The following is a 26,062-nucleotide window of genomic DNA, read 5'->3' as shown; positions in this document are numbered from 1 at the left end:
GCAGACGTAAGGAAGGTGGGGATCTGGAGGTGAAGTCCCTCTGGGTGGTTCTGCAGCAGGAGGAGTGTCCTCCCAAGATGGAGTGGAGGAGACAGACACAGGGAGCATTTAGGAGCAGGGATCAGAGGGCTTCCATCCTCTGCTTCTGTGAACTGCGTCTGCCCCAGGGACTCCCTTGAGAGAACACATGGGGCTTGCTGGACTGTGGTTTCTGGGGGTTTCTGCGGTTTCTCTCTCTCTTTCCCTCTCTCCCTTCTTCTCTCTCCCTCTCTCTTCCTGTCCCATCTCTGAGTCTCTCTCATTGTTCTCCTTTCTGCACATTTATTACATTTTCTCTCTCTGCCCAGCTCCCAGTTGTCAGGGAAAGGCTCTGATTGCTGTCTTGGGTCAGCTGTTCAGCTGGACCAACAGGTGTGGCAAGAGCAAGGTCCTAAGCATGGGCTGTGTCTGACCTCTCCGTATCTGGATACACCTATCTGTTCTCCATCATGGCCAGACGGCTTTCAAATTCTGCAGGTAGATCTCAGCATGACACTTTGTCTCTCTGAGGCCCAGGACTCACTGCTGGCGGCAGCCATGTGACTGTGGCCGGGACACACCCCCACCCTGCCCTTGTGTGGTCATCTCCTAAAGCTGCTGCCCCAGAGCAGAGATCAGCGGCTCCTCTCCCTTTCTTAAACCAGCTTGGTTTCCCTGCTGGTTGTTAATCATTTGTAGGATTATGTTTTTTGGCATTTTGAAATTCTATCTGTGACATTACACTGTGGCACCCCTGTGGGTTGGGGAAAATTATTAGACAAGGGTGGCAATGGGCCAGCAGGGCTTCAGACACCGTCCCCAACAGATGCATCTGTGTTCCCAGGACTGTAGTGCAGGTGGTGGGGTGGAAATCCCAGTGAGGGGCCAGCGGGCAAACAGGGCCTGGACTTGTGCCTTTGACCCCCACCCGGGGGGGCCAGCAGGAGGGCTGCCCACCCTCTTTCCTCCTCAGGGGGTGGAAGACAGACACGTCCTCCCTCCAGGCAGGATCCGAGCAGCCCTCGCAGAGACCATGGCACTAGGTGGGCGGGAACTGCACCCAGCCTCATTCTGCTGGAGAGTCCCCAGAAGACATCGCGTCCCTGCGGTTTCCTCGCCTCTCCCTGCCTTCCTTCCTCCTGTGTGATGCAGAGCAGGACAGTGCCATCTCTGGGGGGCAGGGCTCCCCTCATGGCCATCAGCAGCCCTCATGGCAGGCTGGACTTCCCCCACCCAGGGCCCCGACACTGTGTCACCCATGTTTCTGCCTTGGTGAACTCAGGGTCGTGACAGCTTCTCTCCAAGCCTGTGTCACACACTTCTGGCTCTGCACAGACCAGCAGTGTGCCTGGGTCCCCTCCCCTCCGCCTCCTGCCTCCCTGGACTCTGAGATGCCGCTCCCAAGACAGTGCCCAGGCCACAGCTCCCTGCCCAGCAGGGAGGGCCTCACACATTTGCCCTCACAGCCCCAGAACACCGCACACCTGCCGCAATCACCCCAGGCACCCACATGCCTGCCCCATCACCTGCAGGCCACTAGCACCTGTCCCTATCACCTGCAGGCCACCTAGTACCTTCCCCTATCACCCCCAGGCCTCTGTACACCTGCCCATTTACCCCCAGGCCACTGTACACCTGTCCATTCACCCCCAGTCCGCTGCACACCTGCCCTAACTGTAATAACGTCCACTTTCTGCTTTGAATGTGGCCCTTGCTGCTTCACCTCTGCAATTTATTTTTGAAATGACAAGTTTCTTTCTCTTCCTCTCTCCAGGCTTCTCCCTAGTCTCTCTCCCTCTCTAATCTCAGGGAAAGGGGTCACTTTTCTTCCCTGTTTCAGGCAGGTGTATCTGTCCCTGAACACACACCCACCATAAGAATGAAATCATCCAGACTTGGGGATGGCACCAGAAGATCTCAGAAATGACTGTCTCTCAAATTAACAAGTGAATGGAAACTCTGACAGAGAGCACATGGAATATGGCCTCTGAATCACCTCTTTAAAAGCTCCCTGTTCCTGCTTAGGGGCTGGGACAGTGCTTCTCCTTTGTGAGCAAAGCAATAAACCTTTTTCTTTTTCCTTAAGATCCTGTCCTCATCACTGGATTGGCATCAGGGACAAGGACCGAGCTTTAGGTAACATAATACTTCCAGGGCCACTGTATACCCCAGGCCCAGGGGCTGTACAGCCTGGGACAGCCCCTGTGCTCAGTGCTGGTTAGAATCATCCAGACCTGTCAATCCTAAGCCTGCTGGTCCTGCCTTGCCCATTCCTTCCCTAGAAGCCACATAGAGCCTGATGCCTGCCTCTCCTCCCTGTGGGGCCTGCTTGCTCCCTCCTCTTGGGAACTGGGAGTCACAAACTGCCATTGAATGGCAATTGTCCCTGGTCTCTGCCTCATGATGCCTCCAATAAACTCCCGATCCAGCGTACTTGTACTTCAGAGCAGACTGGGTGCTCACCTCCCCTCTCTGTTCTACAGCAATGTTGCTGGGCCCACCCTCCCAAAGCTCCAGGAGGTGGGGGGCGCTGTGCCCTCTGTCCCCAGACCTCCTCTAGTCACTGTCCCAGCAGGGCAGCAAGGAGCACAGGGCTCCAGGCCTCCCGCCTGCTCCCCGCAAGCCTGGGTGGCACTGGTGGCCCAGCTAACCCGACTCCCCTTGGTTTCCTTTGCAGTGTGCGAGCACAGATGCCAGCCCTGAGGACCCCAGACACCACGAGACCTTGCCACTAGACCTTCTGCTCTCCATCACCCTGCTCTGCAACGCGCAGGATTTTGGTTTTCAGGGTCAATTGTTGTTCTCTCTCCTGACATACAAAAGCCTCCTCCAAAACCCAAGGCCGGGCATTGGAATCTTTGTCATCCCAACATGGTCACAGCAACACCCACCTCCACCCTCCAAAGCAACAGGCTCAGGAAGATTGGATTTTCACAGTGAATTATCTGCATGTGTCTCTTGTGTTGCCTGCAGAGAAGACCAGCACCTAACCCGTGGGAGGTTGCTTGACATCGCCAAGTGGACAGATTTTGCATTGATGAGGTTATCCAAAAAGTGGTCATTTCCAGGGTACTAAAAACGATCTAAAATAAATGGTCTTATTGTATTTAACACTTAAAATCCCTCTTATGCTACTTCCATCAAACAGTGGCCATGCAACTTACTCAAAAAAAAAAATGTGCAGATGTTAAGACCGATGGCCCCTGTGACTTGCTGGAGTGTCTGTCTAATCCCTGTGTGAGAGGGAAGAGAGACAGAGACCAGTCACCACCCAGCTGCCACCCTCCAGCCCCCTGTGCCTCCTGCTCCAGTGCTGACCCACCCGCACCTCAGAACTTCTCCAAAGCTACTTGGGCATCCGTGGAGTCCTTGACCAATCAAGGTATCCCAGCTCTCGAACAAAAACCAAATCCAGGCTCCACAAGGAGAGATGGGTCCAAGGAGAGACCATCTAGAGTGCTCTGGCCACGGGACCTGCAGTCTGCCCAAGGCCAAACCAGGCAGGCTTTACCTGAGAGTGGGCATGCATGTGAGGCCAGGGCAGCTGCGTGGCCCAGAGCACTTCCTGAGGAGTGTGGCTCCAACTGTGGACACCACAGGGTGCCTGTGGCTCAGGCATGCGGAGCTCTGGGGCCTGGGCACAGAGCAGCCTGGACAGTGTGGTTGATGTGTGTTTTGCTCTGACTGAGCCATGGGGACAGCAGTTCAGCTCATCTCTGATGAGGTGAAGGAGGGTGGGTCAGACCTTGCCACAGGCAATCGTGGGCAGGGGAGTCTGAGCTCAGCCAAGCTGTCCAGGGAGGGGGTCCTTGGAGCCAGCCTTTGCAGAAGGACGGGGGCATTTCAGAGCTTCCAATGTTTTCCAGGGCACGGGTAACGTTTAGTGTTGCCAACTCTGCACACCCCACCCGGCACCCAGTAGGTGTTCAGTTCACATTTACTTTGGACAAAACTGGAGCGACAGCCCTGTTCAACAAAGTGCCAGACATACACGCAGCCTTGTAAGTTGTTCCATCCATGAAGGCTGTTCACATGCTACTGACCATGGCTTTTAAACTCACAAGATGCCAGGAGAGGTGGGCTGGGGAAACAGAAGGCAGGAAGCCTTCTGAGCCACCCCAGATCCTGCAGAGCTTTAGATTTGTAAGCTGTTGTTTCCACACACCAAATACCGAGGAGAATGCTAGTCTAGCACCCGAGGCCTCACTCTCTAGATTCTTGGTTTCAAACGTCCAGCTGAGAACCTTCTGACTTGGAGAAAGACTCAACCCCTCCTAACGCAGATGCTTCATTGAGAACACTGATGCCCAGGGGAGTCTTCTGTCTTAGTGAAGCGCTCTGCCATGCTTGGGGTGACTTCAGGGCCTCCCAGGAAGGGGCTGCTCTTTTTTCTCCGCTAAGGAGAAAGCCTGTGCCATTGGGCAGAGCTGCATGATTCTGTGGAAAGACATTTCCCTCCTGCTGGACTCTCAGGGACTATTTATGGGTCTGAAAGGACAGGTGGACTGTAAAAGAATCTAAGGCCATGAGCACACATGAAAGCATTCCCTTCAGCTGCCCCTGCCTTTGTGTTCATATGGATAGAAGCTCTTGGGAGCTCACAGAGTCCCTTCGGAATTCTGCGTGGTATCTTGGACGGAGTCTGCATTCTGAGAAATGGTGCTCTGCTCTCCCGACCCTTGACCCCAACTCTTAGAGGTCACCTGCCCTCGGACTAAACACCATTTGCTAGGAGCCACAAGCAGATAAATGATGCATGGCACCTTTGCTTGTAAGGTGACTCCAGCTAGCCACTGAGATGATATGATTATGTTAAGATTTACATTCATATGCAAATTGGGCTCCTGCTGTTCACCTTGGCCTGCTACCGGACTCAAGTTACGGGACTCCTGGAGAAGGATAGTAGGAGGAAAGGTTCCGGCAGACGCCCGCGTGGGAGGACCGGGTTTGCCTTGCCGGCGCCTACGGAGTATTGGAGGCTTTTTCTAAAATAAAGTTTTGTTCCTGCTCGAGTGGCTCGTGATTCTGTGCCCAGCCAAGACTGCAGCAACCATTGTGGAGCATCATGCCGTGCTGTGACCTGGGAGGTGGCCCTGCCAGGGGGGCAGCTGGTTTCTTCACTGATGTATCTGTAGCCCCACAGCTGGTGTGTGGCCCGGCCCTGCCACATGTGCCCATCTATTGACCTTAGGAGTGTCTGTGAGGACATGGAAGGAAGCACGCCCCCAGGAGGCAGGGACTCTGTAATTCAGGACAGAGCAGCCTGGGATATCTTTCTCCACCAGAACTCGGGGGCTCTAGAACACTCAAGTGTGGGATGACAAAATTTTTGGAGGGCTACGTGAGTCCAATCAGACATGCGAGGCCCAGGGGCAGTGAAGGGACAATTGTGATTTGAAAGGTTTTAGCTTTATATACTGTTTAGAACCTAAACTCTGTGCATGATGGAACTCTGCGGTGTCCATTTTTAATGTAAATTAGTGATTTCTGCCAGTGGACTTCTGACTCGTGAATCCCTTCAGAACAGACTCTGATGTGGCCAGACCCACCCACTCAGACAACGGTGGGCTTCCTCCTTCAGGACGCCTCAGGAGCACTCAGAGGGAACAGAATTCTACCCACAGTCAAGAGCTTTGATTTCACTGTGCCGTCCAGCACTGTGCTCCACCTGACACAAAGGACATTTAAGGTGACGTACTCTTGACACTGGGTTTTTAATTTAGAAACTGCAAAGTCTGAGGTACTAATCAATACCTGCAGCTGGCAGAGAACTCATGTTACAAATGAGCATCCTGGGAAGAAAATGCAAGCTGCGTCGTGTGGCCTTAAAGGCCAAATGATAGCCCCATGGAAACCCTTCTCGGCATTGAAAGGTATTCTGTGATTAATGCAAACCAGGGTTCCTGCACCTGCTGCGGGAATCTCACTCATTTATCTCCATGGCTCCTACACTGACAGCTACCCACGAAGTCCACACCCTCCCCCTCTTTCCCAGTTATAGATCCCTAATTCCCAGCAGAACCCAAGACTCCCTGCTGCAAAGTGGGGCCAGGCAATTAAATGAAAGTGGAAACTCTCCCAAAAGGGAGGAGGGGTGTCTGGGTCCCTGCTTCCCATCTTCCTGCCTGGAATTCAGGCCCGATGATGGAACTTAGGCAGTCACGTTACATCATGAGATAGGGATGGCCACCTATTGAGGATGCAGGAAGAAGAGGATAGAAGCAGGGTGGGTCTCTAATCCCAGGAAGACCACACCCGCTCAGTAAATCTCTCTAGTCAAGAGAAGATGCCCTTGTCTCTTGCTAAGTCTCTGCCTATTTTGTAATGTTCTGTCTTCCATGACCAACTGCAATCCTACCTGAGCCCTCCCACACCCTACCAAGGCCGAGTTGGTCCTTATGATGGTTACAGATGCTTTCAATGTTAAAACGCAACACGGTGTAAGTGCTCTGGAAACTGAAATCACAAATGTTGCCGAGGACACCGGAGTTTCTGACCCTGACACAGTGGAGGATGAAGGCTACTGGCACTGGAACGGCAGGCCTGCAAGGCTCGGGCAGCGTGAGGCCGGGCAGAGTGAAGAAGGTGAGCAGCTGAGCTGAGAGAATGTGGGGCAGGAGACCAGACACCAAAGGAGAGTGAGGTTCGGGGACACCACAGGCCCTGGTGTGTCGCTCCTTTCTTCTTGGCTGGGCCACGGGAAATCCTTCTACATCTGGTTAAACATGGACAGATTTCACCTGTTTTATTAATCTGGGGATTCCAGTCTGGGCTTTTCTTAGAACATCCCTGTTTTGCATGAAATTCTGCTTCCTAGTTACATGGATAGCATGATCCTGCAGTTGCCACGGGGATTGCACACTGGACCTCTGGGGAGCCTCGGCCTGGCCTGCCCTGGCAACCTGAGGTGCTTGGTCCAGGGGGCCGCTCACCACCCAGATTCCATGAAGCCAAGGCTGGGCACTGCCATTTGAGTGGGCCTTCTGGTAAGGGCTAGCGTTGGGCGGGAATGTCCTCCTGTGTGGTCCTCCCCCATCAGCCCCCTGACACTCTAAAAGGACATCAGGATCAAAGAGGTGAAGTGAGGAAAACCAGGAAGGAGAAAGGGGGTCCTGGAACCCCGGTGAGAGCCAGCTCGCCACACAGGTCCTGTGTTGGAGTCCTGATTCTGGATGCAGTAGGGTCAAGTGGGTGCCTAACCAGAGATACTTGGTCATGGGGCCACCCCCTCATGAATTGGCTAATGCCCCCATTGGGGGAGTGGGGTCACTATCAGAAGTAACCTCAAAAAAGGCCGAGTTCAGCTCCCTCTCCCCCACCCTCCCTGCTGTGCCCTTCCACCACAGGTGACAGTGGCAGCTCCTTGGACTTGCAGCCTTCAGACCTGGGAGCCAATGGGTCTCTATGCATTACACATTAGGCAGTCCAGGGTCTTCTGCTGCAGCAGAAGGCAAACCAAGACACTGTCCCTGCCTTGTAGGGAGCTACAGATATGTGGCAGGTGAGGCAGGTTTAGCCATCAAGAACCTTCCATGGGAAAAGGTTACATAGCTGTGCTAGTATTACTACAGAGCCCAACGCAGGGGTATGACCACTTGAAGCCAAAACACCTGCTGAGAATTCAGATGTTCTCAAAATTCTACCCAAACTGTACAAGGGAGAGTGGTCTTCCACATACACCTTGGACCGGGACCTCCAAAACTGTGACTGAAATAAACATTTTTCTCTTTATAAAGTTTTCCTCTTGGCACTGATTACAGTGGAGGAAGGCTGATGGACACGCGGTGGTGCAAACACCTGGCTGCATTTCCAACTCCTCTAGATTAGATGTCGGGGTGTCAGTCCTTCCTGTTAAGGTGCAAGGCCTGGGGCAGGGACACCTGTTCCTGCCAAAGGTTGCTCACAGGATGAATGAACGGTGGCTGTGTTTGTACCACAGATGGTGACACACTTTATTAACTTAAAACCTGCCCCTCCTCACCATGCGCTGGGCAAGACGTAGCTCTGTGGTGATGGCTGGTGGAGGCCAGGCCCCATCCAGGTCACTTAGGGAGGGGACAGTTGCGCTTCAGGACCAACAGCACTGGGTAAATAGCAGCAGTGTGGGTGGTGACTGAGTGACCTGCCCCAACCATACCTTCCCTTAGGGTGGCACTGCTCCCTCCAGACTCAGGGCTCAAGCCTGGTCTCCCTCCCTCTCCCTGTGCCCAGGCGTGGTAGTGTGTCCTGGCACCCATGTGGGCCCAGGGGAAACCAGCGATGCTTGGCCAGCTACCGATGCAAAGCCAGAGGAGCAAGAGCCCTGCTCTCTCCATCCACTGCCTCCCTGGAGAGTGGCTCTTCCATGACCCAGGTGCAGGGTGAAAGGCCAAATGGCACCGTGTGGAAACAGAGCAGGCTGGTGTCCACTCCAGGACATCGGGGTGGTGCTGATTGGAGGCTGCTCCTTCTGAAAACAAGATCCTGGCTCTGCTGTCCTCAAGAACATGGTGGTGAGCAGCAAGACGTCCGGGACGTGCCCTTGAACTTGGAGAAGTGCAGTGTTGGTCCCTCCCCTCTCTGCCTCCACCAGAGCCCAGGTGGCCTCCTCATCAGTGCTTTCCAGGAGGGCACCCTGGTCACTATTCTGTGTCCTCTTCTCTTCAAGCTGCCAGCTTCCAACTCTTGAAGGGCAACAGGTAAGTTCACCCCCCGCTGAAGGTAAGGGATGCCCACTGGGTGGCCATGATGTCAGTGCTCAGCGGACGCCTTCCCAGGCTGGTTTTCCCAGCAGCTGAAGGTCAGTGGAGACTATTTCAAGAGAGGCTATGCAAACCCAGGGAGGCTACCATTACAATGACCACTGGACTGGTCTGCTGTGCACTCATACTGATCTACAGTCCCGGTCCTGCCGTGGGCTGGAGGTTCCTGACTCATCTGACACTCAGCCTCAGCTCCCTGATGCTGGGAGGGGAAGAAGGGCCCCCAACTGGACCCAGGGACAGAGGTCTCCAACTCAGGGCCACCCAAATATTTTCCAGGCCATGTGTGGGCAGCAGCAGTGGTAGGCAGGGCCTGGACGGCAGCCGGGCCTCTTCTAGCAACACAGTCTGCCTTCCCCTGCACCATTTCTGAAGGGCGGAAAGTTCAGGCTGTGAGCTCTGGCGGCAATCTCCAGGGCTCACCCGTGGGTGGCTTCAGCCCGGCCCCACGGGCCTGTGAGGGCCGGGATGAGCACAGGTCACTCAGAGGAGGGGCCGGGGTCTGCGCTGTGAGCACTTCAGAGGAAGCCTCTGCCATCCACGAGAAAGCCCAAAGCTTCTGATCAAATTCTCTTGACAAGTTCCTGAAGCCCCCGCCTGGCTACTGAGGCAGTCACTATGCACCTCCAGCGGCTGACCTAGGTGGACGCACCTGGGCATGGGGTCACTGGGGACCCTGCGAGTCCATGAGAGGGCCAATGGGCCCTGGCCTGGCCTGCTGGGTGCCCGCCAGGGGCACGGACTGAGGTGTGGATCGTGGAGCATGGTGGGTGTGGTGGGCACAGTGGCCACAGCGGGCACGGCGGGCGTGGGCCCTCAGCCCTCCAGGGGCCCCTGCAGTTTCCCCACCAGGTGCTGGTAGGTCTCCCTCTCCGCCTGCCAGGAGTGGTACCTCTGCACGTGCGCCCGCCCCTGGGTCACGATCTCTCTCTCCAGTGCAGGATCACGGATGAGTCTCTTCGCCAGCTGCACAAACTCCTGCAGAAAAGGAAGGGGGGAAGAAGAGCGGGAGCCATGGTGAGGTGGTTTCACGAAGGTGCCCACGCTGCTTTCGCTCCAGTTCTCCCTCCCACCTGCCACCCCACCCTGGAGAAAAAGACCTTCAGGAAGGACCAGAGTTAATGCCAAGCATTTGGATTAAGGGAAAAAATGTGAGCTGGGCACAGAGGCACACACCTGTAATCCCAGTGACTGGGAGGCTGAGGCAGGAGGATTGCAAGTTCAAAGCCAGCCTCAGCAACTTAGTGAGGCCCTGAACAACTCAGTGAGACCCCTTCTGAAAATAAAACATCAAAAGTGCTGGGCATGTGGCTCAGTGGTTAAGCACCCCTGGGTTCAATCCTTAGTCCCCCCCAAAAAAGGAAGAAATGTGTACACACCTATCTGTATAAAATGCCTGCAGACATGCACATGCATACATATTACACACGTGTGCAACATGTGCAGGGACACATGTCTACATATACCTATGCACCCACCTGCACACACACACGCATGCACACATCCGTGCCAAGGTGAGAGTCCCAGGAAATGCTGGAGCATGGGCTACGCTTTGTCCCTTTCTTTCCCAAACCAGCGAAACCTGCTGCTCTCCCTGAGGTCTCAGGAGCCGTGACGCCCACCTGAGCTCAGCCTGCCATACAAACGTGGCCTTCCCAGGCTCCGAGCTGCACACACTGGACACAGAACCTCCAGGCTGCTGCCCTGCTTGTGTCCCAGGCCCCGGGGGGCTCCCCTGGGCTCAGACAGTGTCTTCCCACCAAGGGTCAGTGGCACCTGGTGCAAGGGAGCTCTAAGGTTCAAGGCCAGATCTGGGTTCAAATTCTGCACAGCTTCTCCCTGCTGTGTGGCTTGGGCATGCTGGTTCACCTTTCTGAGTCCTACACTGTGGCTCATCTGTGAAGAGACACAGGACACGGGATGGGCCACACCACCTGCATGAGGAAGGCAGGGAGAGGCAGAACCCAGAGGATCCTGCGGGGCCAGGTCTGCTTTGGTTTAGGCCACACGTATGCTCAGGCTTGTCACTCATGCAGCTCACAGGCCTATGTGGGGATGGAAGGGCTCCTGTGGCCCAGCCTTCCCATCAAAGCCCCCAGGACTCGCAGTCAGGGTTACTCTGGTGTTGAAGAGGATCCCTGCAGAGGAGGGGAAGGCCTGTTATTTATTACACTTGCATGTAAATCACCAGCACAGCTCTCGAGCCAGGAGACACCACATGCCACATGCCATATGCCACCTCCACATCTCAGTACCCACCTACAGATGAGGGGACGGCAGAGTCTCCGGCCAGGGCTCTAAGAAGACTAAACAAGTCACTCTCCTCACCCCACTGAGGCCACAGTGACTGAGATGAGCCTTCAATGCTTCGCTTCTAAAATAAGTGTCCACGTAGTCTCAAAATTATTGTTAATTAAACGTCGAAGGCCTCTGATAGCTAGCAAATAAACAGCAGTATAGACGAGAGCAGAATCATATTCTTGTATATGATGTCGATGCTTTATGGTAAATTGGTATTCTCCTCACAATAAAACACAACGGAGTCCTTCCTGCCCGGTAGTCCGAGGCAGTGGACGGGGCTTTTGCCGTGGCTGGAACACCACTTACGATGCAGCTCGTAGCTTTGATTTATCTTGGGCTGAAACCCACCCCCTGCTTATTATGGCTGCAGAATGTGAGGCCACTTTACAACAGCATCCGAACAACAGTTTCCAGGGTAAAGTTGCAATAAAATACTTCTTATTTTTTTTTTTTGTTTTTAGCAAGCAAGCCTGGAAAGACGACTTTACCAGAGCAGGAGAGATCCTGGATTGGCCCCATAAAGCCCTGGAGGAGGAGGAGGGAAGGCAGGGGAGAGGTCGGGACAGGGGAGGCTGGCTGAGCATGGGTGGCCCTGCCTACTCCAAAGGTGTCACACTGACAGCAGGAGGCCCTCCAAACCCAGCCGGTGGACAGAGAGAGACTCCCTGGACTCAGACTGTCCCTTGTGTCCACTGAGGGTCTGCTTCTTCTCCCCATGAAGACAGGTGAGGGGGGGACCTCTGCCCATCCTCAGTGCCACCCACAGTGCCACCCACAGTGCCAGGAGTGATGCATCCAGCTCCAAGAAAAGCTTTGGGAAAGCATCCAGCCTCCACCCCAACCCTCGGGTGCCCTGGGGAGCACCATGAGGGTGAGCACCCCATGGACAGATACTGGCCACGGCCAACACCAAAGACCAAGGAAGGCGTTGGGGTGCCATCCTAGACCATCCAGCCCCAGGCAGCTGCTCGGGACTGTCCCTGGGCGAGTGGCCCAGGCCAGACCAGCCAAGAGCCGCCCGTGGAGTCCAGCCCAGACGGCTCATCGTGAGGCTGTGAGATGATGAGGTGTGGCGGGCCTAAGGCACCAGGCTGTGCAGTTCTTGGCTACACAAGAATCAATCATCCCTCCTTCTTCTTAGAGGAAAATAACAAGGTTATTTTAGATGCTGCCTCTCTGTGATGTGGTCTGGTGAGAAGCCCTGACCCCAACTCCCAACTGTGCTGTTGTGGTCTACACAACACAGGTGACTCCAAACGACTCACCCCGTGACTGGAACATGGTGGGGCCTGAGACTTGCTTCCAACCAAGAGATACTGGCGAAGGTTGGGGCTTCGACCCCTTGTCAGGGCTGGGCTGCGCAGGAAGGACCCTCCCTCCGCCGGCTGAGGAGGGGCTTCCTGAGCCCTTCTCAGAGCTGAGGGCAGTCCCCACCCAGCTGCCAGCAAGGGACTGGCCAACTCAGCCCTGCAATCAGAAACCAAATCCACCTCAGGCACGGGCTCAGGCCAGAGGCAGCCTGGGGACGGCTTCGTGAGACAGGACGTCCTGAGCAGCAAGCCCAGGCCCGCCCCAGGAGCTGAGAGAGCAGAGCAGGCAGCCATAGCCATCAGCCTACAGTGATCCTGTCCAGTCTGCCCAGGGCGGATGCAGCGTATTCAGGCACTGAGCTAAGAGGCCCCACCTGCCTCTGGGAAATGCTGCCTGGTTCTAAGAAGACCCTGGGGACACTGTGCCCCTTACCTCTGGTGCATTCAGGCTGCCCCGATCGGCCAGTCTCCCCACTGGAGGAGGAGGCCACACTGTGAAGGCCAGGCTGGGACACTCAGAGCCAGACTCGGCTGACACGAGACATCAGGCTGGCTGCCCATCTGGGCTCTAATGCAGAATGCCTCATGGAATAGACCAAGGCACTTCACAGGAGCAGAAAACCTGCATGGAGAAGTCTACTCCTGTGGGTCACGGAAGCTCCAGAGTGGAGCTTGCCCCAGAGCCGATTCACTGATAGACAGGCGCTTACTGAGACCAGAGGCTGTATAATGACCACACCTGAAATTCACTTATAAAAATCAGCTATAAGCAACCAAGGTGCACAAACTGGAACAATTACCATCAAAACTAAACATGCAAATTCTAGCTCTGAAGAGAGAAAGCTGTGGACACTGTTCCAGATTAGCACTGGGAACCCAACTGCCCCCAAGAGCACAGGTGAAGAGGGCCACGCCAACCCACCTGCTGAGTGGACATAGGCCTGGCTTCTGGCCAGTTACCCTGGCTTTTTGCCAAGAAAAGTCTAAATTCTGGATATTTATGAAAAGTACCCCATGTCAAATCCAGCAAGTAATTCAAATTAAAGGACACACCAGGCCTAAAAAACCCAAGCGTGGACCACACGGAGCCCTGGTGTGCAAACCCTGGCTCAGGTAACACATGTGCCATGTTGGAAACCATGCAGAAATAACCACCCAATTAGGACCTGACCTTCCTGAGCAGTCCTCGGCTGCTAGTGGGTAAATTCCTCACCAAACCCTGTCCACTGTCCCGTCCCCCAGCCTTCGCCAGGATCTGGAGAGGACAAACAGTACTGGTTTCACACAGAGTAATCAGAGGCTTAGTCAGTGGCCTTGGTTCCTAAGCTCTGTGCCTCCCCAATCCAGCCCCCATGTTCTGACTGGGCAGATGGGGGAGGTCCTGAACACTTGTGCCGAGAGCCACCCCCAGCGATCCTGAGCAAGTCACCCAGGCAGCAGATGACCTGTCTTATTTTCCAAAAATTATTTGGCCATAAAAATAGCTTTATTTTTTGGAAGCTGCAAGTGATGAAACTGGTACTCCAAGAATTGGCTCTCTAGGAGAGGGACATGTTTTTGCCTGAACCATTTTTCCTGTACCTGACATCATCCTCTTGGTCACGTTTATGGCACTGACCAAATGGCCACCATTAACAGCAACCAGGAGTGGAGAGAACACATCTGATTCCCAACTGTCAGAGTGCCTGGGCCATTCCCACAAGGACTCCATGTGGCCATCCCCTGGATGATTCAGCATAAGCCTCCCAGTCATCTCTCAGGGGGCAGCAGTAGTGGGCAGGTTGGGGACAGCTGATGTTTGGTGACCCCCATACCATGGTTACATCAAAACAGCTGCTAGGCTCCCTGTAGGTGGCTGCGTCGGAGAAGCCAGCCCACCCCTGCATGCGCTGTCCCTCTTGCCCCAACTGCAGGGTAGAGTCTGAGAAGTGGGAGGCGCTGGACCCACCAGGACGTCCCCGTGGCTCCCACTGTGGACCCCATGCCGACCACTGGGGAGGCTGCAGTGGGCCCTGCCTGGTCACACTGAGCCGGAAACTTCCGGGCTCAGGTCCTTCATGGAACAATGCTGAGCTTGTATCCAACAGGGCATCATACAGACCTGGTGCCTGGATGGGGCAGCAGGAGTGATGGACGCACAGGACCCTGGCTGCTCAGAGGAGGCGAGGAGGCAGGGAAGGAGCCCTGGGGAGAGGACTGGTCCACCTCACTCACTGTCCGCCTGGGTGTGGCCAAGCTCCTTAGCACTTCTCTAATCGAGAGCACAGGCCTTGGGTGGGGGGAGTGTCCAGCCAGAACCTAGTAACGACAACCAGCCACTGTGGGGCCCTGCACCTGTGTGACCGTGTTCTGGAGGCAGATGTGGGCATCTGCAGGGTGTGGTGTGTACACGCCTCTCCTGCGCCATCTCCAGCAGGCTCTGGGGCAGCCCCAGGACAGCTGTCCGCATTGCTGAATCCAATGCATGGGCAGTCCCTGGAAGCATCGGCCACACACGGTCACACCAGCTCGGCCAGAGTCGTGCCAGTGAGCACTGGCCCCAGAGGCGCTAAAGTCAAACGTTTTCTTGGTGCCTTTGGATCTAGAATCACAGGCGGTGGCCTGGGACGCAGTGCTGTTCCTAGGACCCTCAACAGAGACAGACGCACCTGCCACGGCAACGATGGTCACCAAGTGGCAGAAGCTGGGACACCCTCCAACCTCTGCTGCCTCTGAGCAGGGAGCAGAGAAGGCGTGGCCACCGCTCAGTGGTGGAACCAGGGGCCAGAGGGTGCACTAAACAGGACAGTTCTGCCTCTGTGCTTGTCACATGCTCCCGCTCACTCCTGCTCCAGATGTGCCAGCCATGATGTCCCTGGTGCGGCTCCAGAGTGCTCAGGCAGGAAGGGGAGGGAAGAGGAGAGGGTGAGGGAGTGCAGGGAGAAGAGGCAGCAGGGTCGAAGCAGGAGGAGGGAGGCCTGCAGTGGGAGTCCTGGGGAGTGGCAGGGGGCTTCAGCTAGGCCTGGAAAGAACAGAGGCAGAGCGGCTGGGCTGAGCAGGTGGCGGCCACCCTGCCCCGGCAGGCTCCTGAGGGGCGTCTCCCTGCTGTAAGGCCAAGGGAGGTGGTCACAGCCCACAGGCCAGCACGGAGCCATCCGCAGGCCCTATCCTGCTGCTGGCCACCAGCCTTGCTCACAGCAATGTCTACAAAGCCCCCGATGGATGGACGGCACAAGGAACTCTCACTCTCCCTGACATAGCCACCAGCTGTGCTCCCAGGTCACACTCACAGGATGTCATGGCATGATGGCCACCCTAATGTAATGTGAGCCTCCTGATGGTCATGAGCTTACTTCACCTGCCTGGCCGCCCTCTGCCTCAGACTTCCAGAGAACCTGCCCACAGGCCACGTGCGACACCCTCTGGTGGGCTGGTGGGTGGGAAATGAGGACAGCAGCTGCCTCTGTAGAGATAAGAGGAGCGGCTCTTCCACCCCAGCTCTGAGGAGGGCTTGGCTCCCAAGGAGGAGAGGGGAGGAGGGCAGTGTACCCACTAGGAGGATGAGGAAGGGGAGGAGGAGGAGGGAGGGGGTGGGCTGAGGAAGGAAGAGCCCCGCATTTCTGCTGACAGTCTAAGTACCAGTGAGGTCCCCTCAGGGGTCCTGGCCTCATCTAGCACAGGCACCTGTGATCAGAATGCAACTTCAAACAGAGCTAGTCAGGCATGGTGACCAGACCCAAGAGGGGCCAGGGGCAAAATGCCTGCTGCCATTCACTCCTTTGAAAAGCAAGCAGTTAAGCTGTATCTGTGTGCACACCGCATGGCCACCACCAAGCTCATCGACAGCCCTGCTGCCCACAGGGTGGCTTTGACACCCAGGCGCCATTGCCTCCTCCTGGGCATTGGGACAGCTGCACAGGATCTGCCAGAATCCCTGCCCAGGGACAGTGAGCAAGGGCCTGCCCTTGGGAGCCCAGATCTGCCAGGAGGCGGGGCCCAGGGAGAAGCACGAGCACAGTCTCAAATTGTTACAGTGGGCGAGGGAACATAGTACCGTGAGGAACAGGGTGGGGCCCCGCTGCAATCGGGCCAAGAGGGAGCCAGCTTGGGGACCACAAGGCAGGATAGCTGAGGTCCTGGGCAGAGGAGGGAGAAGCAGGGCCACATGGGAGCCCATCTAGGAGGCCCACTGCCTCCTCAGTGCCCTGGAAAGCCCAGAGGGTACAGGGCCTTTGGCTGCTAGGGACCCTGCATGGGCTGGGATGGAGGAGGCTGCTGAAAGAGCCCAGATGAGACTGGGCAGTGCCTTGGAGTGGGGGTGGGGGAGACACTGGAGAGATAGAGTCCACTTTATTTTGGAGACAAAACCTGCAAGAAGTAGGGCCAGAGGTAAAGAGGCAGGTGGAGGGTGGGAGGCCCTGGACAGTACCCAGGGCTGCTGGCTGGCCCCACCATCTCCAGCAGCATCACCCTGGCTGCAGCTCGGGGCGTCCTCTCAGGCCGCCTGCCCAACTTCCTCAAGTGCTAGCAGTTGAGGTGCTTCTTTCTGAGGTCCAGGAGTCAGGGCAAGCCTGCTGGGCTGGTCCACAGGCAGCCCATGGGGCTGTGATTCCAGCAGGTGGAAGGAGAGGTTGTCCCGCTGGCCTGGGTGTGCTTGGGGGCTATTGAGGGACCTGTGGAGCTTTTTGGATCACTCTGGGTCTCACCCAGCTGCTCCTCAAGTCACAAGTCCAGCTAAATGCACTGGCCACGCTCAGAGCAGGGGCTCAGCCAGGCTGGGGGAGCTGCCTTGCAGCCCCAGAGTGGGGACCGGGGGGGGGGGGGGGGGGGCAGAGGCCCCGGGTGTCCTCAGTGGGAAGAACACACTTCCTCTCTCCCTCAAAGTCAAGAGCACTGCAGAGGAGCAGGGTTCCCCTGCCCCACCTGGAGGGCCAAGGCCACATGCAGCTCCAGTCCTCGCACTGGCCACACAGGGCCAGGCCCCTGCTCAACTCACAGTGGGGCGCAGCCTCCCTTCACTGGGGCAAGAGCCCCACCTGGTGGCTCAGCCCTGTTACAGCTTTGCCTCAAGGACCATCAGAGGGACAAGCAAAAGACAGGGACTTAGAAAGGACGAGTCCCTTCTCCTGAGAATGAAGACAAGCAAGCAGTGAGAGGATCCGCTTTGAGGACTCTTGGGTGGAAAAGTGCCACCTCTCCTACCCAAAGGAGAGGGGAGGAGGAGGGAGGCAGAGAACAGGGGAGAGAGAGACAGAGAGAGAAGAGCGTGATGGGGGAAGGAGGAGGCAGGGCGATACAGAGAAACCGAGGAAGAAACAGAGGAATGGACTCAGGAAGAGGCAGAAGGAAAGGGAGAGCTGAAGCCGAGCCGCAGAGGGCAGGCAGGGTGGGGACAGTGGCTGCTCTAGGTGGCCGAGTACGGCTCTGGAATCAGACTCCTGGGGGCTGGGCTGGGCGGGCGGCTCTAAGACAGTGGCCCAGGGCTCAGGACTTGCCCTCTCTGGCCGTCGTGAAGACAAGGCAGCATGCTGGCAAGGGGCCAGCACACAGGAAGGCCAGCTGCGGCCCCTGCCCAGCCAGCCCTGAAGCCCCTCTGTGCGACACTGCAGCTGCTGCTCATCACCGGCCAGGGCCTCTGAACACCTGGGAGGTGGCCTGTGTGCAGGAGGAAGGGCACTCTTCTTTATTATTTTTAACAGATTTAAAATTTTAAACCTGTACTTATTCAGTTACTCAAAAATTTTATGCATTTGGAACAACCTGGAGACGCAAATCTATTTTTTAGGCATAGATCCTCCCAAGCTAGATGCAGACCAAGTTTTCAATAAGAACCTAATCTCCAAATTGAGCTGTGCTGGAGAGCCAAGCATGCACAGCACTGCAGAGGCTTGGTGGGAACAAAGAACGCAGGTTCTAATAGTGTTGATGTCACTTCTAGCTGAGATGATGCAAGTTCAAATAGGCTAAGTTAAATCAAGTGTATTATGGAAATAGAATTCTTCTATTTCTTTATTTTTTCTTAAATATGGCTACTATAAAAACGTGACTGGTGCCCTTGGCTGCCCTCTTGTCCACTGGACGGACCACTCATGCCACTGGCCCAGCACCTGATTGCACACTCCAGGCAGGCTCCCCACCCATGGGTCAAGTCCAGCTGTCCTTTCCACTCTCGAGCTTGCTGGGTTTACCCAAGAAGCAATATGGCCATCGGACTTGCAAATCCATGCAAACGCGTTTTGGATTAACTTCCAGCGTGGGCCACGTTGTCTGGAGCTTCTTTTTGGGTTTCAGTGGAGATGCCATCCACATCTGGGAGACCACCACATCCGGGTTTTACCCTGATGAGGTCCCATCAGGTCCAGGCACTGGAAGGGTGCCTCCTTATCAGCACAGCATTTAACTTCTGAGAATTACATGTTAGCTTAAGAGTTAACAGATGCAAGAAGGAAGTCCTATGTTATGTAATGTTGGCTGACCTCCACCCAATCCCCCAGGGACACTGTGATATGAACGTGACATGGGACATTCTCGGGCTGGCGCCTGCCTCTCATAGAACACAGCCTAGATGTTCTGACTGCACTGAGCACAGGCTGGCCATGTCCCCTGCTGCCCAGCACCAGGCTCAACTGTGCTGCAGAAGATGGCCTCTGGCCCCTGTGGTTCCCCTCAAGGAAAGGATGAGCCTCCACAGCATGTGTTTCCTGTTATCCCTGCAAGACGGGTCATAGTCTCCATCTTCCAGACGAGGGGACGAGCACAGGATAAAAAGGGCTTCAGGGATCATTCAGATCTCAAGCAGGAAACTCCAGACCTGAGGCCGACTCAGCCTGGTGGAGAGTTTGAGGCTATCTGTCCAACATGCCTCACGTTTTCCAAACACTGAGCCACTGACTGTCAACGCCATTACTGTTTAAAGGAAAAAGAAATTATCTCTACTAAAATCTCACATCACAGAGAGCAGTAAGGACAGTGGCTGGGACACGGCAGGCACGTACTCCATGAACGTCAGTCTCTGCTTCATGACTATCCCCAGTTTTTCTACTCTTGTCTAAAACACAAACAGAATATCCCTGTAAAATAAGCTTGAGCTACCCATCTAGGTTCTGGCCCAGAGAATATGGATTCACAGTTTCTATTAAATGTCAAATGGATTTTAATTTTGAAGCTATTTAAAAAAAAACACAGGGAAATAGTGCAACTCTTTTCTTTTAAAAGGCAAAATCACAGGATTGTTGCAGTAATGGAAAATCGATGTTGAATAGGTTTGGAAGGCTTAACTCATACTGAAGTTTTCCAAGGGTAAGGGGTGTAAAATAGAGACCATTCTATTCTTGCCACACTTCATTTTGTCTAACCATCAATTGTTTTAAATTTTTTTTTTAGTTTCTCTGGAGCGCCCAAAGCCCACTTCCCTCCCTCCTGATTCCCTTTATCTTTATGCCAATAGCTGCCAGCCAGGGGGGCTCTTGGGTTCTGGCTGGAACAGGTCACTGTTAACACACTGTGTGCCAGGTCCTGTGCTGGTGCCGGCCTGGAGAGGCAGACCCAGAACACCCTGAAGAGGCACCTTCCCCCACGGTGCAGGTGCAGAAGGAGCCCTGGGGCCTGCAGAAGGGAGATCGGGGGAGGCCCTGGAGGGCAGAGTGGCAGGCAGGGCTGCCCAGGGCAGCTTGCTGACCGCTGCCAAACGTGTGGACATTCTCCAAGGGCAGCAGGACACCTAAGGGCACCCCAGGCAGGAACACCCTCCATCTGCACCTCTCAGCTTTAGGTAGTCAACTCCCCTCCCCACACAGCTCACACTCAGATCTCCGGCAGTTCCTAGAGCAAGCAAGGGTCTAGAGGGGCTTCAGGGGAAAGGAAATATGTGGCTTGTCTCCAGCAGGGCCCCATGGCGCCCCCAGTGATCTCCCTCACCTCCAGGGAGGCCCGTGTTCTTCCTTGAAGCTCTTTCTGGAGTCCCGCATGGTCACCATCCTTTCTTGGTGTCCAGCCCTGTAGGCAGGACCACATTCTTCCTTGCTTGTAGCCTGCTGCCCTGGCATGACACACACTGTTCCCAGGCCTGCCTCCTGGGCCCCTTCTCCAGCACAGCAGGACAAGCTGATGCCAAGGAGGGCTTCACATGACACGCACTTGTGGCCTCAAGGTTTCTGAAGGTCAAGGTGCAGCCGTGGCTGAGCCAGCCTCAGCTCCTGGCCTCACGGGACTGAAACCAAGGAGTTGGCTCCATCCCTGGAGGAGCAGGCCCTCGAGCCCACAGGCTGTCGGCAGGGTGCAGCTCCTGGCTGTGGGACGGACAAGCTTGCTCTTGCTGGCTGTTGACTGGGAGCTGCTCCTGGCTCCTAGAGGCTGCCCAGGACTCCTCTCCATGGGCTCTCACAGGCTCTGGCCCTCCTAGTCCCTCCCAACTCCTGCTCTGACCTCTAGACCTGCACTTAGAGGTGAGTCTCCTTTATATTCTTGATCAAGGCATAAAAGCTAAAGCGGAACCTGTAACTCTAGATTTAGCAAGAGTCTAAAGAGCATGTATGGCTGTATATGTTACTATTTATATTATATAAATTATATATATTTATAATTATATATACAAAGCACTCACAAGGTCACCAGCAGCCCTCACAAGGCCCAGCCTCTCCAGGGCCACTGCCTCCTGCCCCTGCTCCACCTGGCTTCCACTTAGGAGAGTTTAAAGTGGCACTATAGAGGAACTGGGCACTGTTATTTTGAAAGATGGGGGTGGTCAGTTTGCCAGCATGCAGTGCTGGGCCTCGGCTGGTTTCGGGAGAACTGGGCTGCGGTAAAAAGCAGCAAGCCTGTGTCTGTGGCATGGACAGGTGAGAGCAGGCCACACTCCACCCCTGACCAGCCCCTAGTTGTTACCGCTGAGAGGGAGGAGCCCAGCACACTCATGCCTGTCAGGCAGGCCAGGACCCCCCACCTGCTGTGTCCCCCACCCCAAACACAGCCATGGTGTCCCCTCCGCTAGGCACCAGAGGGCTCCTGGCCCTGCAGCCCTTTAGCCCTGAAGCTCATTGGTTGCCAGTTTGTGCTGGAGCCTATGACCCTGCAGGCTGGGGGCAAGAAGCGGGATCTGGGGACAAGATCTGGTGTTAGAGAAAGGGACAGCTATCTGGGACCAGACCCTGCAACAAGATACTTGGAAAAACGAATTTCCTTAAGTTATTGTCACTTCTAGAACAACTTCCTATTTTTCTGAAACTAGCACATGCTTTGACAGTCAGGAGCAGCACCTGGTTTTTAAAAGCACAGACGTAAAGAACAAAGTTTGCATCCATTTCCCCCGAGACGGCAAGTCCCTCCCTTCCCCCCATGCCTGAGCCTGCCAGGCTCTGACCCCGCACCAGGCCCCGCGTGTCACCTCCCTGGGCCCTGGCACAACTCTAAGAGGCAGGCGTTATCCTCCGCTTCACTGGTCCCAAAGAGAAAGTGGTTCTTGGAGACTTGGGCCACGCAACCAGAGTCCCAGGCCTACACAGGAACCTAGGGTCGGCAGGCAGGTGACCCCCAGGGCTTACTTGCGGACCCAGCAGCAGCACTTGACCCGGGCAAAGCCCTCACAAACCTCCCGGGTGGCGGGATGTGCCTGCACCGCAGCAGTCACAGGACAGCCCACTGTGCCCTCCATTGGCTGCACAGCTTGGCTTTGTTTTCCGGTGCGTACGTGTGTGTGATCACACGTGTAAGCACCCTGCATACGTGTTTTTGAGCAAGCATGTAAGCATCCTGCCTACATTTACCTTTGTTTCAAAGGACTATAAGTGAGGGCACCCGGCCACCTTCTGAAAGCCATGGGGCTCCACCAGTACGAGGTGCCTGAAGAGCGCCCAGCTCAGTACCACAGAAACCAGGAGCGCTGAGAGTGAGCTGGCCAGCACAAGCCCAGTCTAGCTGCGTGGTGGCTGAGCCAAAAATGGAACCCAGTGGGCCCACTGCTTGAGCCTCCCTTATTCCCTCCAGTCACGTCCCCGCAGCTGCTCTGGTGGAAACAGGAGAAGCCACGTTGCACACAGGGCCCCTCCTGACCATGCCAGGGACACCGAGCTCCCGCAGACACAGAATCAAGAGCCACTCTCCACAAATGTGCATGGAAACTGTGCAGAGCTGATCGATGCAAGGCAATGGCTTTACCTGGGGATCAGAGAACAGCAGCCCAGTGACTCCATGCTTCACCAGGGCGGCATTCCCAGGGATGTTCCTGGCCAACACAGGGACCTCCAGATCCATCGCCTGGGGAGACAGGAGGAGACACAGGGCACATCTTGAGAGTTGGGCGGTTGAGGGAGAGTAACTTCTCAGGTTAGCCAAGCCGCTGGCCATGGGCACAGTATGGACCTGCCTGCCAAAAAGACACCCCACTGCAGCCTGCACTTTCAAACTACATCTAAACTTTCAGAAGCCCTGGGAAATGGCATGCTGTCACAATCACATCTGACACAATCACTATTCCAACGTCACAGAGCCAGCTAGGAGTTAGAGACAGTAAATGGTTAAGTCCTGGTGCCAGGGACTTGACTCTGGACAAACACATGAGTTGTGACAGACACGCCCAACACCTCTTTGCCTCTGAACCCACTTGGGTCCAGTTTCCCTAGAGCTCTCCCACCTCACAGGTGGATGGAGGCTTCACATCAACCCTTCTGAACCCTCTGCTGCAGTCACCTCTTTCAGCAGTATGGCTGCTGCTCGCAGAGAGACTGCCTGTACTTCAGGGCCAGTCCAAGGAAACTCAGTGACCAGGGCTGCCTGGGAACAAAGGAAGCCCAAGTACAGAGGGGCAGATGTGGCACTCGTGTGGATGAATGGCTGAACTTGTGGGAAGCACCAGTGCCATCCGTAGTTCCTTGACACGTTGCACTGAGCCAATGATCATGACTTGGTCTGAGCACACCACTGACACATGCTCAGCATGTCAGATCATACATCACTGAGCTGTGAGAGCATCTCCTGGGTATGCAGGGGCATTTGGGGTGTAATTCTTTGATGCAAGAACTACCCAGTGCCTTGAAAAATACCCCTCTTCCCACAGCTCCCTGCACCCTAAACACGTGCCAGTTACGTAAACCTAGCTGTGACCACTCAAGAGATCCATCACTTTCCAAAGTGGGCAGGGCATAATCCTGCCACAATGTACACACGAACATGCGCACTTTGAGGCCTGTCAGTCAAACTGCCACAGCCACAGTTGTCTTGGAGACGTTGCTGAGGGGTCTTCCCTCACTAGAGCCTGCAGGCTCAAGGTCAGGGGTTGAGCCCTTGCTGCCTCTGGCTGTGGAACTGAGCCTCCCTCCCTCCTCCCAGGTGGCAAACTGTGCTGGACAGGAGAGAGAGAGAGAGAGAGAAGGGGTCAGACACAGAGAAGAAGCAGTGTGTGAATTAGGAAGACAGGGATAGAAAATGGTTTTTGGTGTTCTTTTAATGCAATTCTACACAGAACTTGGAACTGGACTCAGCTCAAACTTGGAAGGAGCTATGGTTTCAGGACTATTCACCCTGCTGCTGTGCACCCAGCCCACTGTCGGGGAGGAACGTGCTTTAGCAAGTGGCACTCTCACATGCTTCCATGGGGAAGCGAGCAGATTCTGACAGGTCAAAGATCACTTCCTTCAGATGCAACATGCCCACTCGGTGATGAGCCGCTGGGCTACTTGAATTGTCCCTAATGAAGCGCACCCCTATTCAGCCTCCACAATCAGTTCCATTCAGAACCCTTCGTCCAAAGGTTATTTTGGACTTTTCAAAAGGAACACAACATCAACATTTTAAGGCAGGCAGAATTGCCAACAGCTGCCTTTCCTTTGAAGTAAATGAGGTTTGACAGCAATTCATCTGCGATGAAGTGCTGTGTGTGCTAGTTATAAAATCATTCCCCGGCTCCGCTTTACCTTTTCTTAAGAAGTTGAAAAAAGTGTGTATTTCCATACAAAGGAGCGACTCAGCAGCCGCTGTAAGGGTGCATTCTAAGAATGTACATATTCAAAGCTAAAAGGAAGGGTGGACAGTGTTGTCCCCATGCTGCGGCTGAGAGCCCAGTGGTGCTGGTGTGATCGGCAAGCACAGACCTGGGCGTGGACACCTGGCAGGAGAGAAGCCACTGCAGGTTCTCACTCTGTGCTTTCAAGGCCTCCCAGTGCCGATTCCTGGCCTCGGCATTTAGCTTCTACTGGTTCCCGAGTGTTTCTTCCCAAATGATGCCAGATTAGAAGAAAACATTAACTCTAATCATTTCTTAAATTTAGGGAGAGTATTTTCTTGTCCTACTTTATCATGTTGTCTGAAACCTTAACTTTGAAAATCGTACCTTTTGTCAAGTTTGGTGCAGGCCAAAGCACGTGCACTATGGACAGGACACTAAGACGGTGGCCGGCTGTGGGATCACACAGGAGCGCACCCTGCAGGGTCCCTAGATGTGGGGAACCAGACTTGGCACCAGAGAAGGGAAAGCCCGTGCGGTGGGCGTGTGCCAGAGCCATCTTGGGGACTCAGAGTGAAGCAGTTAAGCCGCTCTGGTCACATTCCCTTTTCCAGAAAGCTCTCCAGTGACAAGGGATGCTTTAGGGGGTCAGGTTACAAAGTAGACACAGACTGATGCCCTCTCACAGTGCACGCACTGCCCAGCAGAGCCCACCAGGACTTCCTGAGCAGAGCCTTCCTGCAGTGGTCTCAGCCTGGCAAACACAGGCAGCTCTGGCCGCTGCCTGCAGAGCTGTGCTGGAGATGCACGCGGGGCCATGGCGTGTCCCCAACACTAGACAGAGGACAGAGCCAACTGGCGTCCACCGCACCACCGTCCCCTCCCCTGCAGGGACAGGGTGCAACTCTTCTGCTCAGGACAGCGCAGCCAGAGGAGAGGTGGCATAAAACAGGCTGCTTTCGAACAGCTCCGTGGCCTTCCTGGGAAGGGACCCAGAGGGTCGGGGGACAACACAGGCCACATCTATTTGTCTCTGCAGCTGGTGAGGGCGGTGGCCGTGGGCAATGGGGTGACATTTTGGAGGCCCAGCCTGAACTGCAAGGGGGCTTTAAACTCCGCAGGTCGTGCTGCTTTGGTCTTTCAGCTTGGAGAGTGTTACTGACAAAGACATCACTGTCACAAATGGGGGACGGAGGGACCGTCTCACCCCACGCTGAGACCCCTCACACAGTTACCTCCAGAATGGCGGCCGACATGCCCTCGGAGACAGAGCTGTTCACCAGAGCGAAGCAGTTCCTCAAGGCCGCATGCAGGTCCTCCCGCTGCATCTCCCCCATCAGCCGGACACCGGCGGCCCTGAAACAGAGCAGGAGGGGCTGCATCCAGCTGGCCCTGGAGGGGCTGCTGGCCACGGCCCCCAAGGAGGGACATGTGGGTCAACGCTGGAGGTGCTGGTGGAGGCTTTGGGAAGGGAAGGCCACCCTGGGGTGGGGAGGCACATTGGGCCACACCCGGGTGACAAGGGACTGAAACTCGGGCTTCCATTTAGGACCAGCTTCACTAGGGAGATACACGCTCTCAAACACAGAGAGTTAGATGGCTTTTGCCCTTTCCTGGGTAAGACCAGGAAAACAACACCTCTCTAATAATTCAACCTTTCCCCAAATGACTTTATGAACACTAATGAGGGCAAAATGAATAGCAATAAATAGCAGAAATATTAAAAGATAATTAAATACTACAAGATAATTAAATAATTGTATATAAGAAGATAATTG

At 55.1% G+C, this 26,062-nt stretch overlaps 1 protein-coding gene across 1 annotated transcript in view; it reads right to left on the bottom strand.

Annotated features, from left to right (window-relative positions):
- Positions 1-8,871: 8,871 nt before the first annotated feature.
- GLT1D1 (glycosyltransferase 1 domain containing 1) overlaps positions 8,872-26,062 on the bottom strand; it is a gene marked incomplete at its 5' end in the record, with an annotated part of 75,456 nt that continues 58,265 nt past the window's right edge. The window contains 3 exon segments of the mRNA XM_081286527.1: positions 8,872-9,737; positions 22,502-22,600; positions 25,520-25,640. Coding sequence (XP_081142653.1) covers positions 9,576-9,737; positions 22,502-22,600; positions 25,520-25,640 — 382 coding nt within the window. The 3' untranslated portion in view covers positions 8,872-9,575.

The sequence above is a fragment of the Spermophilus citellus genome (assembly GCF_964194105.1).
Source record: "Spermophilus citellus genome assembly, chromosome: 3".
Taxonomy (NCBI): Eukaryota; Metazoa; Chordata; class Mammalia; order Rodentia; family Sciuridae; genus Spermophilus; species Spermophilus citellus.
Note: the sequence above shows the minus strand (reverse complement) of the source record. Positions and strands in the feature narration are given on the sequence as shown.